This window comes from Amphibalanus amphitrite, unplaced genomic scaffold (genome assembly GCF_019059575.1).
Source record: "Amphibalanus amphitrite isolate SeventyFive unplaced genomic scaffold, NRLGWU_Aamphi_draft 000130F_arrow, whole genome shotgun sequence".
Taxonomy (NCBI): domain Eukaryota; kingdom Metazoa; phylum Arthropoda; class Thecostraca; order Balanomorpha; family Balanidae; genus Amphibalanus; species Amphibalanus amphitrite.
The window spans coordinates 652,679-670,757 of NW_024881625.1; the positions used below are offsets into that span (position 1 = coordinate 652,679).

General features: G+C 48.9%; 2 protein-coding genes and 1 long non-coding RNA gene across 3 annotated transcripts; all 3 read right to left on the reverse strand.

Annotated features, from left to right (window-relative positions):
• Positions 1–1,761: 1,761 nt before the first annotated feature.
• On the reverse strand, positions 1,762–3,331 carry LOC122381934. The gene is made up of 2 exons (XM_043366726.1): positions 3,301–3,331; positions 1,762–2,531 (listed from the first exon to the last, which is right to left on the reverse strand). Exons 1-2 carry the CDS (start codon positions 3,301–3,303, stop codon positions 2,076–2,078), a joined length of 459 nt encoding a protein of 152 aa, XP_043222661.1. The 5' UTR covers positions 3,304–3,331; the 3' UTR covers positions 1,762–2,075.
• A 5,777-nt stretch (positions 3,332–9,108) lies between these two features.
• LOC122381933 lies at positions 9,109–15,944 on the reverse strand. The gene is made up of 2 exons (XM_043366725.1): positions 9,402–15,944; positions 9,109–9,250 (listed from the first exon to the last, which is right to left on the reverse strand). The coding sequence occupies exon 1, from the start codon at positions 15,614–15,616 to the stop codon at positions 9,989–9,991; it is 5,628 nt and encodes a 1,875-aa protein (XP_043222660.1). The 5' UTR covers positions 15,617–15,944; the 3' UTR covers positions 9,109–9,250; positions 9,402–9,988.
• Positions 15,945–17,279: 1,335 nt separating this feature from the next.
• Positions 17,280–17,847, reverse strand: LOC122381935. The gene is made up of 2 exons (XR_006256607.1): positions 17,573–17,847; positions 17,280–17,421 (listed from the first exon to the last, which is right to left on the reverse strand). It is a non-coding gene; the product is annotated as an uncharacterized LOC122381935 (long non-coding RNA).
• Positions 17,848–18,079: the final 232 nt, after the last annotated feature.

The following is an 18,079-nucleotide window of genomic DNA, read 5'->3' on the forward strand; positions in this document are numbered from 1 at the left end:
ACCAATAACTACAGAAACTTGAAATTTTCAGTGGACATCAAGAAAGGACAGAGAAGCAGCTATACTAAAAATCAGGCTTCTAGCTCTAACAATGTTGAGTGTAGATCAGAAAGACTACCTGGGGGAGGGTTGGCAACCCCCCATGTGCGGGCGAGGGTTAACTCGTCGTGACTTCGTACCATATCGGGGCAAAAACTTTGAAATGTTCAAAGTTTTGGTCACGACAAAATTTCGCAACCGGATCGTGAACTATGCGCAAACTGTTCGTGAACTCGTCGGGACGGTGCGGGAAGTGCGTTAACTATGCGCAATTTATGCGAAAAGTATTCGTGAACTCGTCGTACCAGCCCGTGCCAATGTGTGGATCTTGGTTTGCTTCGCAGCGCGAAATTTGGGATTGTTTGGTGTTTTTCCCGAGACGATTGGACGCCTAGATGGGAAGTTATGACTGAAAATGTATTTAACGGGTCATTTCAGGTCAAAGAGGTCAAACTAGGTCACACGGGCTCAGGTTAGGTCACAGAGGTCAAATAAGGTCACATGGTATCAGGTTAGATCACAGGTCACCATGAGGTCACGATGCGTCACGCCAGGTCGCAGAGGTCAGCCAAGGTCACGATAAGTCAGTCCAGGTCAAACTGGTCACATTAGGTACGGTCAGGACATGTGTGTCACTGGAGGTCACGATGGGTCTTGCCAGGACACGGAGCTTACATTGGTGAATGGGAGGTCCCATTTTTATATGGCATGCCCAAGTCGGCACAAATTGCGCAAACTTGTCATGCCAATGCGTAAAGTGCGTAAACTATGCGCAAACTATGCGGAAAGTATGCGTGAGCTCGTCGTACCAGTCCGTGTCAATGTGGACACTGATGGGCACGCATTCGTGAATTATTCGTGAAATCGTCGTGAACTGGTCGTGCACTAGTCGTGAACATTGCGGGGGCCATCCCAGTTCGTGCACGAAAATGGCACGGCTTGCCACGACAAAATCGTGACCAAAAGTCGTGCAAGTGTCAGGGCACCTTTAGACCCGGGTCAAATTTTCAAGTTGACCTTTCAAGGTCAACTTATAGTTCGTTCGATGCGTCTTGACGAGAGGAACATGATGCCGGTGATAGTAACCTCGTGCAAGGCTTCGGTCAAGTCATTAAAAAAACGAAAAAATCGGCTATTTTGCCAGTTTTTGCCCCCTGCAGGCAAAACCGTTGACGTTAGGTCAAATCTGAGAGAATTGTTCGGAAAGGACGTTAATAGGGCTATCGAATGCGCTCTTGTGCAGCGCTGTAGCTCTATTGGTTCCCGAGTTATGCGTTGTTTTCTTGGTAATTATCGACATTCGACCTGAAAATCGGCGAAATTTTGCCTTCAATGCCCCTGGTGACCTGACCAAAAAAGTGACCGAAGTGATTTCATCATTATTTTTGGTGCTCTTTCGAACGCCGCCTTCCGCGTATCGCTACGTGGCCCAGGACCCGAGTTAAGAAGGGGATGGGGTGTTCAAACATCCCCCCCCAGCAGGGCGTGGAAATCCAGTACCCCTAGAGGGGCGCGGGTTAATTGGTGTGCAAAAAACGGCGGCGCTCGAGATATTTGCGAAAATCCACGCCCCTCCCCCCGCCCGCTCTACCCGGGCTAAGTGACCTAGGGACATAATTAAATTGGTGCTTTTCAGCTTTTCCACGCCTCCCCCTCCCCACCCCTATCTGTGCGCTATCTGTTATCTTGGACCTGACGGAGAACAAAAACACGATAGACAACTTCAGCTGAGGCGAACCATGTATTTGGAAGGTTTATGCCTGGTTTATACAATGTTCGTGGGAAAATATAAAGTAAACGCTTAAGATGCGTGTTGACGTGCAAATCCAAGCAGCATGTCGTGTCGTCTGGACAAAAAAGACGGCACTTTTCAACAATACCAACCAGACAGCGACGCACCAATTGAAGGACAGTACCAAACAGAATTATCAGGTACGGCGCAAAAATGACAAGTAAACCAAGTAAACCAGATGATAACTTGCTTCTTCACCAATGAGTGTTGGGAGGGGGAGGGGCTCGGAAGCCCTGGACTGAGTTCACATCCCCGTATTGGGATGACAGTCCTGACGGTCAGCCATCTCAGCGATCAGCTTGTTGAGCTCCTGGCGTGCCGTCTGCACCTCTAGTTCGTGTTCGCCCACCTCGGCGATCACCTGGTAGAGCGCCTCCACTTGGCGTCGCACCCGTTCACTGTCGGCTTGCATCTGACGGTACCAGGCGCTCTCCAGCTGGCGCACTGCGCGCTCTTGCACAGAGCGCAAGCCATCGCGTAGCTCGCGCAACCGCTGTTCGTCGCGCAGTCTCTTGGCGTTCACGCGCTCTACCAGCTGCTTGGCGCTTTCTTCCAGCTGGGCGGCTGAAGGGAGCGGCTCGTCAGCAGGCCAACCTCGAGAGGCGTCGCCACCGCCAGCAGCGAGCGCAGCCTCATGAAGTCCAGCTGGTGCGTAGTCGGACATTATGGTGTGCGCCAGATCCGCGTGGCTGAACAGGACCTGCCGGAAGGTAAGCATCAAACTGTGCCAAGCTAACACCCGCCAATACCATCGAGTGTGTGTGCTGATTGGCTTTGATCGCCAAGCAGTCAGATCCATAAATAGGTTGACTCGTCATGTCTACAAAATGGATACTTTTAAGACTCCATTCCAAAGACTCGTGCTTATGATACCAAATAGTAATAATAGTCAAAATTGTCAAAACTGGGTCAAATAGTCAAATAAACCAAATAGTCAAAATTGGACTTCAGGTGGGACCTTTGATCGGGTTTGTATTAATCGATCAGGGCAAGTCCCCCTGAAATCTTTTGTGTGTGCAATGATAAATGAAATCGCGGTATTAAGGCTCATAATGAGATAAAGTATAGGTTTAGGTGTGATGGAAACCGTAAGCCTTTAATAATTATAACGGCATGCCAGATAACTATTGATTTCCTCGGTGTTATTTTAAATACATTAATTAGCTTGACAATTAGGTTTGTCACCACATATATCGAGGTGTGTGTTATTTACCATGACTATGAGTGAAATAATGTAAAACTTTATATAACTATTCTATTTTTTACTTATTAGGCTTGGCGCCGGACCCATTCTCATGCAACACTTACAATTAATGTGATTGAAATAAATAAACAGGCAATTGAACATTCCAATTGTTCAAACGAAGTGCGGCCCACACGACAAAGAACAATGTGTGAGTAATGATATCTTGAAACTGCTAGGTTAACGAAACTACCTTTGCTCAGGCCAAACAATTCACAGCCTCTACCATCCCCGCCCACTGGACGTTGTCGCACCTGGTCTCTAGCAGCGCCACCGCCGCAACGCAATCGCTTCCGTGGAGCCTGCGGAAGCCGTGATCGCCACGCCATATGTGGAAGGCTTTTGGTGTCAATGCATACATACATATCTCAATGAGCGTCCAGCAGCTCACTATCCAGGGCTAGCCATTAACAGTTGGTAGCGTTAGGTCAAATCAAGGCCCTAAAACATAAGGTTTGACGAAGTTTTCTACCAAAAATATACTAGAATAGCGCACGAGTCAAAGCTATTTCCGCTGTTGCTTAACAAATATGTCGCAAACAAGCTTTTTCTGTAATAAATCATTATTTCGAAGCTAAGCGACCAGTTGCTATAAATTCAATAAGCAAATACTTATTTTTTATATAAAAGCCTAGCTTATATAGTCCAACTCTAGTTGAATAATCAAGTAGCTACTGAATTTTCCAGATGTGACACATATTGCGCACTTCAGACAAATGCGTTGCTAGGGCGTTGCTAAGGACTCTTTCGCATGTTTTGCTGCGTTTTTGTTATGAAGTGAGGGAAGTGAGATGGACAGGCTTTTTGATTTTTTTTTCTGGTGTTCTAGGACCGTCTCAATTATTTAACTTGACATACTTTTCTTTCTTGCTTTTTTATCCGAGGCTCTTTCAATAATTGGTAAATTCTAGCGTGGAAATAAAAGGGTGAGCAGGCCACAGGGGTAAATGCAAGTCGACTGATAGTGAAATAAAAGGTAAAAGTGTCTGTTCCATTAGATTAGAAATTTAATGTGATGTGATGGAACATGAAGCAACAGGATCAGACGCAAGAACCACCAATTAACCCAGAACCAGCAAGCGCCATGCAATCGAGCAGCCATGGTAACGTTTGATCAGCTTTCAGAAAACATTGGAAGACGCCAGACGGTGAGCAATCAAGAGATCTTTCAAGACCAGTAGTTAGGTACTTGAAAATGAGAGCCGTCAGGAAAATCAGTAGATTCTTCAATGGCAACACATTTCAACATCTATCTGGCAATGATTTGCACCAGCGAGGTGCTATCATTGTGTTTTGTGTCTGTATCCCTATAAACTGCTCAAAGAATATTTGTCAATAAATAAACAAACAATAATGCGTCTTTTTCTACTGAAAGTAAGTCCAAGTGGCAGGGATGAATAATAAAAGGTACCTACCTAATTTATTGTCATCTATTCATTCAATTCATAGGCAGTTCAGGGCATCGATCGGCAGCGCCCTTACTGCATGGTACTGCGGATCGTCAATCGGTTTCTTGATGACTCCGACTCTGACTCAGACTTTCAAAAATCAACTGACTTTGATTTCAAATGTCGGCTCTGACCGACTCCAACTCCATGCTTCACAGCCCTAGCTGGTCTGCGGAGGCAATGGATTTTTGGTGACTCCGACTCTGACTCTGGCTTTCAAAATCGACTCTGACTCTGACTCTGGTCAGAACTGTCGACTCCGATCGACTACAACTCCGACTACGGAAACCTGAAAGGTCTGCGGAGGGGATCGAATTTCGGTGACTGACTCAGACTCCAGCTTTTAAAATCGACTCTGACTCTGACTCGACGACTCAGGTCAGAACTGTCGACTCCGACCGACTACAACTCCGACTACGGAACCCTGAAAGCAGGGCTGCGGAGTCGATGGATTTTCGGCGACTCCGACTCCGACTCCGACTTCGGCTTTCAAAAACCAGCTCCGACTTCGACTCCGACTCCGGGCAGAATGGCCGACTCCGACCGACTCCAACTCCCGACTCCGACTCCGCAGACCTAGCAGGGCTGCGGAGTCGACAGATTTTCGGTAACTCCGACTCCGACTCCGGCTCGGGTTTCTAAAATCGACTCCGACTCCGACTCCGACTCCGGTCACAACTGTCGACTCCGACCGACTCCGACTCCGACTCCGACTCCGACTCCGCAGCCCTGCCTGAAAGGTCTGCGGAGGGGATCGAATTTCGTTGACTGACTCAGATTCCAGCTTTTAAAATCGACTCTGACTGACTCGACGACTCAGGTCAGAACTGTCAATTCTGACCGACTTCATGACTCCGACTCCGGAGCCCTACTGGCAGCTATCACGCCAGGAAGCTGCAAATCGTATGTTCCGTGGCGGTTTATGGCATTAAAGTCGATAATGCGGCTGAATCGCACTATGAAACACCCTTATTGGCTGCAAGAACCACGAAAGTTAGCGCATCACCACTGGAAAACGTGACAAGTTATCCATTAATAGGCCCTGGATTTGGATATATAACATGTTGATGATCATACTAGCACACATTTGCATTATCATTTATCTCAAGGTTGCCCTTCAGGCGGCTCTAAACTATGGCAATTTCCCTATCTTCAACATGTAAATGCCCTCGGGCGTCCTCGTGGTGACGTAGGCATGGGAGTGCCAGGTTGGTAGGAACTAGACTTCGACGCCCCCTGGGTCAAATGGGCGCTCAAAAACTACTTGCCCAATGGGTTCCCATGATAAATCAACCTTTTTCAAACGGGCCTGGCACATAATCCATACCTAAGAGAAAGCGCTAAGCCGATCGTTGAGAAAGGTAGCCTCAAGCTCTCCCTACGTTTTTGTCTAGCTTTTTTGATGCGCAAGTCGTAAGAGGTCCAAGAAGCTTTGGGCGCTACCCGGTGCTCAAAAAGCCCGTCCATTAGAGCAAAAGCTCCTGCGCATAAACAGAACTACTGTATGCCTGACCTATTCAATTACAATAGGCGGAGTGGAAGCAGCGACCACGGTCCATGTAACACCAGTTTGCTCTTAAACTGACCACCCCACCTTAACATTAGTTTTGAGTTGAGATAGCTAAATTGGTGGCCATGGCCTGCCAATACCGGTTTGGGCACTCACAACATCGAAAAATGTTTTAATTCGGAGATATTCAAACTTGTAGAAGTTGGAGATATTCAAACTGTAGAATTTCAAACTTGCAGTTTTCGGATTCTAAGGGGCTAATGCATTGGAATGCCCCCTTAGAATTTGTGACGTCAGCGGAGATCTAACGATAAACGATTAACCAGGGATTTTATGCATCGGGTCCTGTTCAAGAAGTTCCTGAGCATGTTCGGTTCAAGAAAAAAAGCAAGTTTCCAAGGAAAATAATGGTTTGGCTTGCCATCAGCGAAAGAGGCAAGGCCCTATATACCAGGTAGGGTCGTCCGGCGATTCTACCTTTTCGTGACGTCAGCTCGTGACGTCATTTGGAGTCAAGTCTCGAAGCTCCGTTCAATCCCCATGTAAATGAGCGATTTTCGAAGCACTGTAGTATGAAGTCTGCACAAGATATATCAAACCTAAGTATCTTATCTGAAAGAGCAGACAATTTTCTGCAAGTTATCTATTACGTGTTTTTCGCTAAATCTTTTGCTTTTTTCACAAAAGCGTAAAATGTCCCCCCATGTCTCCGCAGCCTCCCTGCCGCTGGCCGCCGCGCGGTCGTGGTAGTGTAGTGGTTAGCGTGCCCGCGCAGTATTCCAAAGGTCCCGAGTTCGAATCTATGCGGTGCGGAACTTTAATTGCAATTCCAAGCTGAATATACGCACATCCATAATAAATTGACTTCACCCAAAATATCGGCAAGATTCTATTAAAATATAAATTCAAATATGGCGGCTTGGACTGCCGCGTGCGTTAGGCTCCGCCCAGGGGGGTGCGCTCCGGCTGTTTAGCATTACGAAAAGTGGTGACAGACGTTTGTGGAGGATTGTCGACGAACTCTTGTTCCGCGAGCAGCACTTACGCGCTAGCGGAAAATCCACCAATCAGCGCTCGGCAGTGCTCGACGCTGATTGGCCCGGCGCTCGTGACGAAATTGCGGGGGACCGCAGTTATTCTCTATGGACCCGAATAGGCTTTTGGATTTCGGAGGGGTTTCTTTAAGAGTATATGCTGTTTCGAGCTGTTTTCGAGTTGAAATATATTTCTTATGACTGTTAGCTATATAATGACACCATAAAATCATGATTTTAATAAATATTACTGATGTAATATCGGCCGAAAAGACATGCTGTCTTGGCACGGACTGCCCTGCGGCTGATGTGGGGCCTCCAGTGCCAGCGTATGGTAATAATGGGCTGACGAAGGGTTATTGGAGACTCTTAGAGCCCCACCAGGATTCAGTATAGGGTCATCAGAGGCCGGGAACGTCCATCAGGGGTCTGAGTAGGCCTGCCATAGGGGCATACATGACACATCATGGAACATGGGTCAATCTAGATCCATTAGGGGCCAAATTGAAGGGCCATCATTGTTCAGCGTGGGCCCGCAATTACCTCTGATGGGCATATGCCGTGATCCGATGGACTAACGCTGGCCCCTGATAAACCATCACCAGCCCCTGATAGGTCTACAAAGCCCCCTGCTGGGTCTAAATTGGTCACTGATATGCCCAAATGGGCCACTGAGAAACCCGTACAACATCCCCTGACTGCACCTGATGGACCAATGCCGTCCCCTCATGGGCCCACCACGGCTCTTGAATGGCCTCTTCAAGTCCCTGAAGCGCCTTTATTGGCCTAAATGGACCCCTGATTGGCTTATGTGGTCCCTACCTAATGGTCCTATATGGCCCCCATGAGCCCTCAACGTCCCTAGACAGCCTTACATTATATGCCACCGGCCCCTGGTAGGCCTGCACTGGACCCACTGCGCCTATACCGACCCATAAAGGGCCCATGTCGAGCCCTCATGGGCCTCCGATGACCACACGCCGGCATATGTGGCCCCATCAGCAGTCATGGTCCGTCTATCCCATGTACAGGTCTCGCGGGTTTTAGCGGTAGGTCGCTCGGCGAGCGGGAGGGCAACCAGTTCCGCCTCTGTATCGGTGACCATTTGCTCCGCCCAGTTACTCGCGAGCGCGTACTACGGCACATAGTAAAGTGGGGAGGGAGGGGTTAGAGTGGCAGCCTGCGTAGAGGCTAAAACCGGATTTTATCGTCTGGGCCGGCGATACGGCATGCGGTCAGTGGACGGGGAAAGGTCAGAGGTCACTCACATGTGCAGTACCGTGTCCCGTCCTCTCTGCGTGCTGACCAGCGCACGACCTCGGCCGTTGGCCAATCGGCATTGAACGGTCAAGGCCACCAGTAGCCAGCGGGCGGGGTGAGCCTGTGCAGCGCGGCGTGCCGATTGATAGGTAGTCGTCCAAAGTTTTAGCCGAAGCCGGGAGACGACTGTAATGTTATTTCTTGGGAACAGTTCTGTCATCCCGCGCCTCATAGGGTCTCCATGGTGTGTCGTTTCGGGAACTAGCGACCCGCGGCCGGGCGCCGCGAAGAGGTGCCCGCCATAGGGTTTTGGGGCTATTTTTTCACGTTTCGGTCTGAATCGTGAGAAGTACTGGTCGTAGCAAATATGTTCCCTGGTTTCTGAATTTTCAGCTCACGTGGAATGCGATAGGACAAGAGTCATTTTCTTCCAGACAAAACTGTTTCCGCGTTTTTTGGTCAAAGTTAAAATGTTCAGCAGCTTTTAACACGTTGGCCGCCGCAAAACAGGGTACACCGGAGGACTTACGATTCAATATCTCCGAAGCTATCATAGATAGCAAATATGTTCCCTGGATCTATGTAGATAATACTTTAGAGAACACTTCAGGCCAAAAATTGTTTCTCGACAACTTACACCCAGCCCGCGTTTTTGGCTTAAATGCAATGCAACACGGCAGCCGACCTTTAGGGCTCAGTTAGCGAGTTTATTTTTTAGCGAGCACTTCGAGCATTTCAGCGTTCGATGAAATGTGTTCGCGCGCCGTCAATGAGAAACGTCGTTCACGGGCTCTCAGTCCTCTATATTTTCTCCTCCATTCCTCCTCCTTCTTCCAGCGCTAACGGCCTGAGCCTGAATCAGCCGCGTACCGCCATGGCCAGACAGAGCCTCGTACAACAGGAGCCAGGAGCCTTGAGCCGTAACTAAAACACGCATACACACAAACGAAACAAGGTAAGTTCCAGACAAATAAATCCGTATCATAACATTGGTCAGTCGTATCACGATAATTTCAGAATAATAAGCAAAGCGCTTCACAATAACATCCGACATTTGGTACGATTTAGTGCTTACCGACAAATTGTCACTCTCCGGCGTAACGAACAGTGTTCATGCTTAAATTCATAGCCAAAATTCTTCCTTTTCACTCAAACAACATTTTTGCAAGTCATCAATCACATCTTTCGTCTTTATCTTTCGTAATTATTCAGATTCTAGCCAGACATTGTCAAAATCGAGCCGAAAGAAAGTAAACAAAACAAAACAATCCGGTAACCATAGCAACATAGCGTAGTTACCATAGGCGGAGGGCACCGCCGCTGAGCGGCGTCGCAACGGCACCGCCGCTGGGGCCGTGCGGCGCTAACACCCGCCCCCTTTGAACCATCCAGGTTCAAAACCAACTTCTTAACTATACATATAACAACACATAGGCACACTACACAGCCTACCGAAACAAGCGTCGCTGAGATCAGCATCAACACACGCAAGTAGAACGCATCCTATATACATTATACATGCACCGTTCCTGATGTCTATCATTGTGATTGTGTCATGAGCCTGTGTGGCGTGTCATGATCTTAAGTGTCCGGTGTTAATGACTTAGCGGTGTGCTGCTAGACTCATGCTGTCTTATACAGTGTAGCTGCAGCTCCATCGCTTCACCAAGACTGCTCTTCTGCGCCCAGAATCTTCACTACCTTCGTGACAGGTCTCAGAAACATGGTTCCTCGAGCGCGGACCTTCACAGAGCGCACACGCCCGTCCTTACCAATCAGGGTCTCCTTCACGAGACCCAGCGGCCACACACCGCGTGGTACCGATTCGTCTACCATGACGACGACGTCACCGATCCGCAGGTTCGTCCGACTTCTCGTGGCAGCGCGAGATCGCTGCTGCAGGAGAGGCAAGTATAGTCGTCTCCACGAACGCCAAAACTGCTCAGCTAGGTAAGCAGCTTGTCGCCATCTCTTGGGTCCATCCAGGTCATCTTCATTTGAAGAATCACATACCGGTGTCACACACTTCAAATGCAGGATGTGATTCGGAGTCAGAGGCACCTCGTCACGAGGGTCCGACGAAACCGGCACCAGCGGCCGATTGTTCATGATGCACTCGGTTTCGCACAAGAGTGTGTGCAACGTCTCTTCTGTGAATGTTTGGCTGGTTAACAGACCATTCAGGATCTTCCGGACGCCTCTGATGAGACGCTCCCACACACCGCCGTGGTGGGAAGCGGCAGGAACGTTGAACATCCACTCGATGCCCTTGTCCAGCATCGCTCTCTTCAACTTCTCTTCGTTCGCGTGCAGTGCATCAACTTCTTCCTTCAGCTCCTTGTCTGCTGCTGTGAAGTTCGTTCCCCTGTCGGAACGCATCAGGCGAACGTTACCGCGTCTTGCAATGAAGCGGCGCAAGGCACAAATGAATGAGTCCGCAGAAAGGCTGTCTGCGAGCTCGAGATGCACGGCTCTCGTGCTGAGGCATGTGAAAATAACTCCAAACTTCTTCACCTGACCTCTACCTCTCTTGGCGTATAGCGGCCCGAAGTAATCTACACCAGTGTTACTGAACGGGTGAGTGGCCTCCTCTACACGATCCTGTGGCAAGTCTGCCATCTTCTGTCCCTCAACTGGGCGCTGTCGTCTTCTGCACTTCACACATCTGTGCAAACACCGTCGTACTGCGCTGTTCCCTTTCAGTACCCAGTATCGAGTCCTGAGTTCAGAAAGAACATACTGACGTCCTTCGTGTCCTGCCCTCTCGTGACGATCAGCGATGATCAGGTCAGTTACCTTGTCCTTGTCTGGGAGAATCAGAGGATGCTTGGCAGCCCAGTCCAACGCAGAGTTCATCAAGCGTCCGCGCATCCTGATGAGACCGTCCTCCACGAATGGGCTCAGCCGCGACAGACGACTGGCACATCGCACCTCACGTCCCACTCCCAGGTCAGTCAGTTCTTGCAGAAAATGAGTTTTCTGAACATGCTTCACGATGATCCTCTCGGCATCTTCTATGTCAGCAGGAGTGAGCTCCCTCGCATTCGAGGCTCCCTGCTCGTCTCTGGCCTTCAGCTGCAGAGTCTTGATCGTTCGGCGGATCCATGCCACCGCTCTCGTGAGTCTCTTCCATGACGAATGATATTCAATCAGACGATCGATGGGATTGGCGCTGGAGTTGTCAGCCTTCTCGTTCTGCACAACGACAGTTGCCGAACTTGTCTTCGCTTGCTTCACTTCCGGGTCATCCGGGTGAATCTCACCGACGCACGGAGACCTTGGCCAATTCTCCTGTGAGCTCCTGAGAAATGGCGGACCGTTGTACCACATGTCGCTGTCTTGCAGTACTCCTCTTGAAACCATGTCAGCAGGATTCAGCGACGAGGGTACGTACCGCCACTGTTCGTTCTTCGATCCAGCGTGTATCGCAGCAAGTCGATTCGCCACATAGATGTGATAGCGCGAGGTCTCGTTCTCGATGTAACGCAACACGGTCGTGCTATCCGTCCAAAAGGTGACGTCATGGATCCTCATGTCCAGTGCTCGCAAGAGCTCTTGGTTCACGTCTACGGCAAGCTTGGCTGCGGCTAGTTCAAGACGCGGGACCGTAATCGCCTTGAGCGGAGCGACTCGGCCTCGGCTAAGAACCAGGGAAACGAACACTTCACCATCTCCGCGCACAGTGCGTATGTATGACGCGGTGCCATAGCCCTTCAGACTGGCGTCACTGAAGTGGTGCAGACTCACTGCATCCGCGGCACTTATGCCATACGGATCATAACATCTTGGCACGCGAACGTCTGGCAGGGACTTCAACCCATTCAGCCATCTGTTCCATTCTTCTTCAACTTCATTGGGAATGTCATCGTCCCAGCCGGTTCGTAGACGCGTCAGTTCCTGAAGAATCATCCGTCCTTGAAGAACGCGAGGAGCAGCCAGGCCTAACGGGTCGTAACAGGCTGCGGTCGCGGAGAGTATTCCGCGTCGAGTACGTGGTCTTCTGTTGAGAGCGTCTACGTCGATGCTGAATCCAAGCTCATCCCTGTGAGTATCCCAGAGTACACCTAAGACTCTCTCGCTTGAAGAGGTTTCCTGTCCAAGGTGAGTTTCAGTCTTTCCCTTGTCATCTTCTGATAGCGCGCTCAGAACTTCGGTGCTGTTGGAGTTGAACTTCGTGAGTCGGAAGCCACCCATGCTGCACAGCTGCTTCAGGTCCTGCGCCATCTTCGCAGCGGAGGCTTCTGACGTCGTCGATTGGCATACGTCATCCACATAGAAACTTCTTTGCAGTGTCTTCTTCACTTCGGGGGTGTATCCTGTGCCGAAGTCTTCTGCCGTCCGATGAAGAGCGTAGTTCGCGCAACTGGGACTGGATGTCGCTCCGAACAGATGTCTTGTCATCCTGAAGACACGTGGTGTTGAAGAAGTGTCGCCTTCTGGCCACCACAGGAAGCTCAGATAGTTCCTGTCGCTCTCCGGTACCATCACCTGAAGAAACATGGACTCGATGTCACCGGTAAAGGCTACCGTCTCTTGTCGGAAGCGGACCAACACCTCCACCAGGGAGTTCGTCAGGTTCGGGCCTTGCATGAGTACGTCATTCAGACTCACTCCATTGTATGACGCGCTGCAATCAAAAACTACTCTAAGCTTGTTTTTGGTCGGGTGATACACCCCATGGTGCGGGATATACCAGCGCTCTTCCTTTCCTTCTTCTGAGTCTGGTGCTGCTTCCTCAGCATATCCTTCATCCAGAAGCTTCTTCATCTGCTCCTTGTAGTCAGCTGCATATCTTGGATCCTTCTCGAACTTTCTTCTCAGTGATTCCAGTCGTCTTGCTGCCATCACTCTGTTGTCTGGCAGATCGGGTTTCGCATCTCGGAATGGCAGACCGATTTCGTACTTCTCTCCGTCCTTCTTGCATGTATCTTCCACCTTGAGGCACCACTTGACGTCCTCGACTGAGTAGCCTCTGCGACTATCATGGCTGTCAAGGAACTCGAGCTCGGGATCTTCCAGCATCTTGATGCGGTTGACACGCGCGACGTGTGCACCTGGTCCCCTCTTCCCCTCAACGCCACAGACCAGCCAACCGTATCTGGTTCTGACGGCGTAGGGGCCCTTCTGGCCTGGGCAGCTCACCACTTCCAATGGTTCTGACACCACGCTGGCGTTTGCACCGATGAGCAGGCCGATCTCTCTTGATGTCGTCTTCTCAGTAAAACCAGCTTCAACTCCACGTTGTCGGAGATGTGGCCACTTGTTGATGTCTTCTTGTCGTACGATGTCTTGCTTTTCCACCGGTATGTGCTCTAGAACATACAACGCTGGAAGTTCAACTTGGTTGCCACCATCTTCAGTTCCAATACTGACACCAGTGACCAACGAGGTCTTCATTCTTCGCTCTCCATTGATGGTGGACATGACTACATATGTCTTCTCGTCTGGTTGAATGCCTAACTGACTTGCCAGCTTACGTGAGATGAATGAGTGCGTACTGCCAGGATCTATGAAGGCTCCAGTCAGCACGGACCGTTCCTTGACGTTGGCTGATACTGGAAGCACCTGCAGCTTTCCACCGCCTTCACACTCTTGTGACACATGTCCTGCCGTCACGACGTTGGCGTTGGGCAGCGCATCTCTGTGCATACTTGTAGGATGCGACTTCTCGCACTTCTTACAGCGGCTTCGTTTCTGACAGTTCTTGGAGATATGTCCTTCCTGTAAGCAGCCGAAACATAGTCCATGTTGACGTATGTAGTCAGTCTTCTCTTCCTCAGTCTTCGCTCCGAAAGCTCTGCAAGTCTCCAGGTCATGAGGATGCTCGCAGTAGGCACACTTGGCCGGTTGCTTCATGTTGCTTGCGTAAGCTCGACTTCTTCGTTCTTGGCGGAGCTGATGCTCCCGATTCTTCATCTCCTTTCTTGCAGGCTGCTGTGCTTTCTGCACGGTCGTGGCTTGCGGTCGTGTGTCCTTCTTCTCTTGAGCACTGAGAACATGTCTTCCATAGACAGGGTTGGACGCGATTCTTGCTTCTGATTCGATGAACTCTACGAAGTCTCTGAAACTGACCTGCCTCTGGTCAGTCCTCTTCCTTTCTCCGTCTTCTCTTCTGTCTCGTCTCTGATCCTGTTCGATCCTGTCGACCGCTCTGCGCCAGCGATCAGCGACCCACGGCGTCTTCTGAATGGCCTGGCAGATCATCCATGAATCAAACCCACTGTCTGCCAAAGCAGGTGAGTGAAGAGCGTTGAGAGCACCTCGCAGAAACACTGAGTAGTCATCAAGGCCGTTCACATCTTCATATCTCACGCGCGGGTAGTTTTGAATCTTCTCGATCACTGATGCTCTGGACTTCATCACATTGTCATATCTCACGTTGAGTAGACGAATAGCTTCACTGTAACCATCATCACCCAGGTAGACGCAGGTGGCTACAATGTCATGAGGCTTACCTTTGGTCAGCTGCAACAGGTACATCAGCTTCTCTTCTTCCCTGTCCAGCCTACATGCAATGTTAGACTGGAAAGCTGTGATGAATGGTAGAAAGTCTTCGTCGGTTCCATCAAACGCACGTAACTCCAATGACTGAAGTCCGATTCTTCTCATCACCAGCCTGTCCGTTGTGTTGAGATCCATTTGCTGAACTGAGCCAGCCGACTTGTCATGAGATGCTCTTCCTGCACCTGCATATATGTCTTCTTTCGTTTCATTGTCTTGTTTCTTGTCATGTTTCATTTCATCTTGTGCACTTTCATGTGCTTCATCATCTTGCTTATGTTCATTTCCAACTTCATTGTCCTCTTCATGTTCAAGTGCTTCAAATCGTGCTAGCACAGCTTCTTTGGCTTCACACTCCTTTAGTTCAGCCAGCAGTTGCACTTCCTCTTGTTTTCTGCGCAAGTTTTCTATCTGTTCCTCAAGTTCATGTTTCTGCTTCAATGCATTCATCTTCGCCTTCAGTCCGGCTAATCTGGCCGCTTCAGTAGCTCTCTGTGACGTGACAGATGCTCTGCTGGACGTCGACTTGACTGATCTTGCATCAGTACCATCGTGACTTCTTACGTCCATCTGAAACGCTTCCTTTCTTGCGATCGACTCTGGATCAACATCGGCTTGACTTCTTGCATCTTCATCGGGCATCACCGCTTTCTTGTAGCACGCCTCTTCTCTCAGAACTTGCGCCAACCGCTCCTTCAGAACAGCTTTGGTCCCTCTGGAATCTTCTCCGCGGGCGTCCAGCTCACGCTTCAGGTCCCGCACTACCAGTTTCTCGATGTCAATGTCCATAGCTGATGTATGTTAATATACCTATGTGCATGTGAAAGCGTAATGCCAAATGTGTTCAGCACTGATAAACAGCAGCTGTCATAGTCGGGTGCATCTCGTGTCAATGTTCCGCGAAATGTACCAATGGCAGTACCATATTGTACCCAAGAAGCATATAACTGTCAATGTTCAAATCGTCTGACTGTCAAATGTACCTACCAATGGCAGCATCATGTGGTACCAAAAGAAACCCATTGTCAAAGCTCATATTGCCTGGCTGTGGAACGTACCAAGGCAACATCATGTTGTACCAAATCAAGCCTATCATCAAAGTTCACATTCCCTGGCGGCAAAATGTAAGGCAACACCGTACCGTACACAACATGCGTCGATCAGAGGCCTCTTGCACCAAAATACCTAGCTAGGTAGAATCGGCAAAATACCTACCTAGTAAAACTACCTACGGCGGTAACTTCTCTTGCACCATCCTACCTACCTACCTAGGTAAAGTTGACAGCTCGCGTTTTTAGGATTTGTTTTGATTGGCTGTTCGGCGACGAATTATTTGTGGGCGCAAACAAATAGTAACTAAAGAAAACAATTAAATGGATATTGTTTTTATTAATATACATTTTGGTATTATGAAATCATTTTTCATTTACGTAAATACCGATAGAAGTTATTTTGATATTAAATTACTTGAACAAATAAACTTCGTTTCCATGGCAACGAGTGAGTCTTCAACCTGGCTGTTCTGCTACGGAGGTTTATCGCCTTGGTACGGAGAAGCACCTCTGTGAACCCATGGAGCATTTGGTCAATTATATTATTATTCACTCATAAAACATTGATTTATTATTGTCTAAACATTTTGTAATGCCTAATTTACATAAGAGTACCTACCCGTGGATTATCGTGTATTGTGCCTATTGTTTCTAAATGAATCATTTTACCTAAGGTTTTGCTAGTTATTTTGGAAGCCCGCGTTTACCGTCAAACCGTCAAAAATTTCTCCGCGAGTACTTCTTTCCAGCTTTCGGTGCAAGAGGAAAACAGCCGGTCGGAGTTTAACAACTGGTAAGTTCCGATGCCGCTCGGTAGAATTTCTAGGTAGATTTTCACGGTAGCGTTTTTTGGTGGGTAGTTTGGTGCAAGAGAATTTAGGTAAAATCGGAATTTACCTAGGTAAGTAGTTTGGTGCAAGAGGCCTCAGGTTATATCTGGCCAGGCTGCGAAACGTACCAACGGCAGCACCGTTCTATGCACAACATGGGTACACTGCACTTGTACCAATGGCAACAGTTCAACATGGCAACACTGATCATCGGTACCATTTAGTACCAATAGTACACTCGTACTTCTAGCGCAGTCGGCGCAGGCTGCCAGTCGTACCAACGGCAACAGTCAACGAATGTTCCACGAGCATTAACACTGACGAATAGTGTTTTTCAAAGCAAGAGTTTATATAGTCACCGTGGAGTTTATCTGGTAGGCAATGCAATGCGCAAATGGCGACAGCATCAAAGCAAGCTGCTGAAACTAGTGGCATTGTGGCACTTATCGCGTTGTAGAACTTGAAGTCTGATGGCGCTGGAGAACTCGCTGTTTCCGCTGCCGTTCTTGAAGTCGCATTCTTGAAATTTGTCGTTACTAAATGTTCGCGCGCCGTCAATGAGAAACGTCGTTCACGGGCTCTCAGTCCTCTATATTTTCTCCTCCATTCCTCCTCCTTCTTCCAGCGCTAACGGCCTGAGCCTGAATCAGCCGCGTACCGCCATGGCCAGACAGAGCCTCGTACAACAGGAGCCAGGAGCCTTGAGCCGTAACTAAAACACGCATACACACAAACGAAACAAGGTAAGTTCCAGACAAATAAATCCGTATCATAACATTGGTCAGTCGTATCACGATAATTTCAGAATAATAAGCAAAGCGCTTCACAATAACATCCGACATTTGGTACGATTTAGTGCTTACCGACAAATTGTCACTCTCCGGCGTAACGAACAGTGTTCATGCTTAAATTCATAGCCAAAATTCTTCCTTTTCACTCAAACAACATTTTTGCAAGTCATCAATCACATCTTTCGTCTTTATCTTTCGTAATTATTCAGATTCTAGCCAGACATTGTCAAAATCGAGCCGAAAGAAAGTAAACAAAACAAAACAATCCGGTAACCATAGCAACATAGCGTAGTTACCATAGGCGGAGGGCACCGCCGCTGAGCGGCGTCGCAACGGCACCGCCGCTGGGGCCGTGCGGCGCTAACAAAATGACATATTTTTTCAGCGCAGTCGTTTCTTCATTTGCATCTAAACGCGACCTATATGATAATGTGACGGTATCGTCACACTAGAATGTGTAATTCATCGTAATTTATAGAGCTAATTCTCGGCGCACAGCAGCAGACGGACACCGACTGACCCACCATCTAAAGGCAGTTTGGCGAAGCAGTATCGTGAATCACAGCCGCGAGATGTCCC

Coding starts and splice junctions, on each gene's coding strand:
- LOC122381933 (XM_043366725.1), bottom strand. CDS start 15,616: ATGGACATTGACATCGAGAAACTGGTAGTGCGGGACCTGAAGCGTGAG.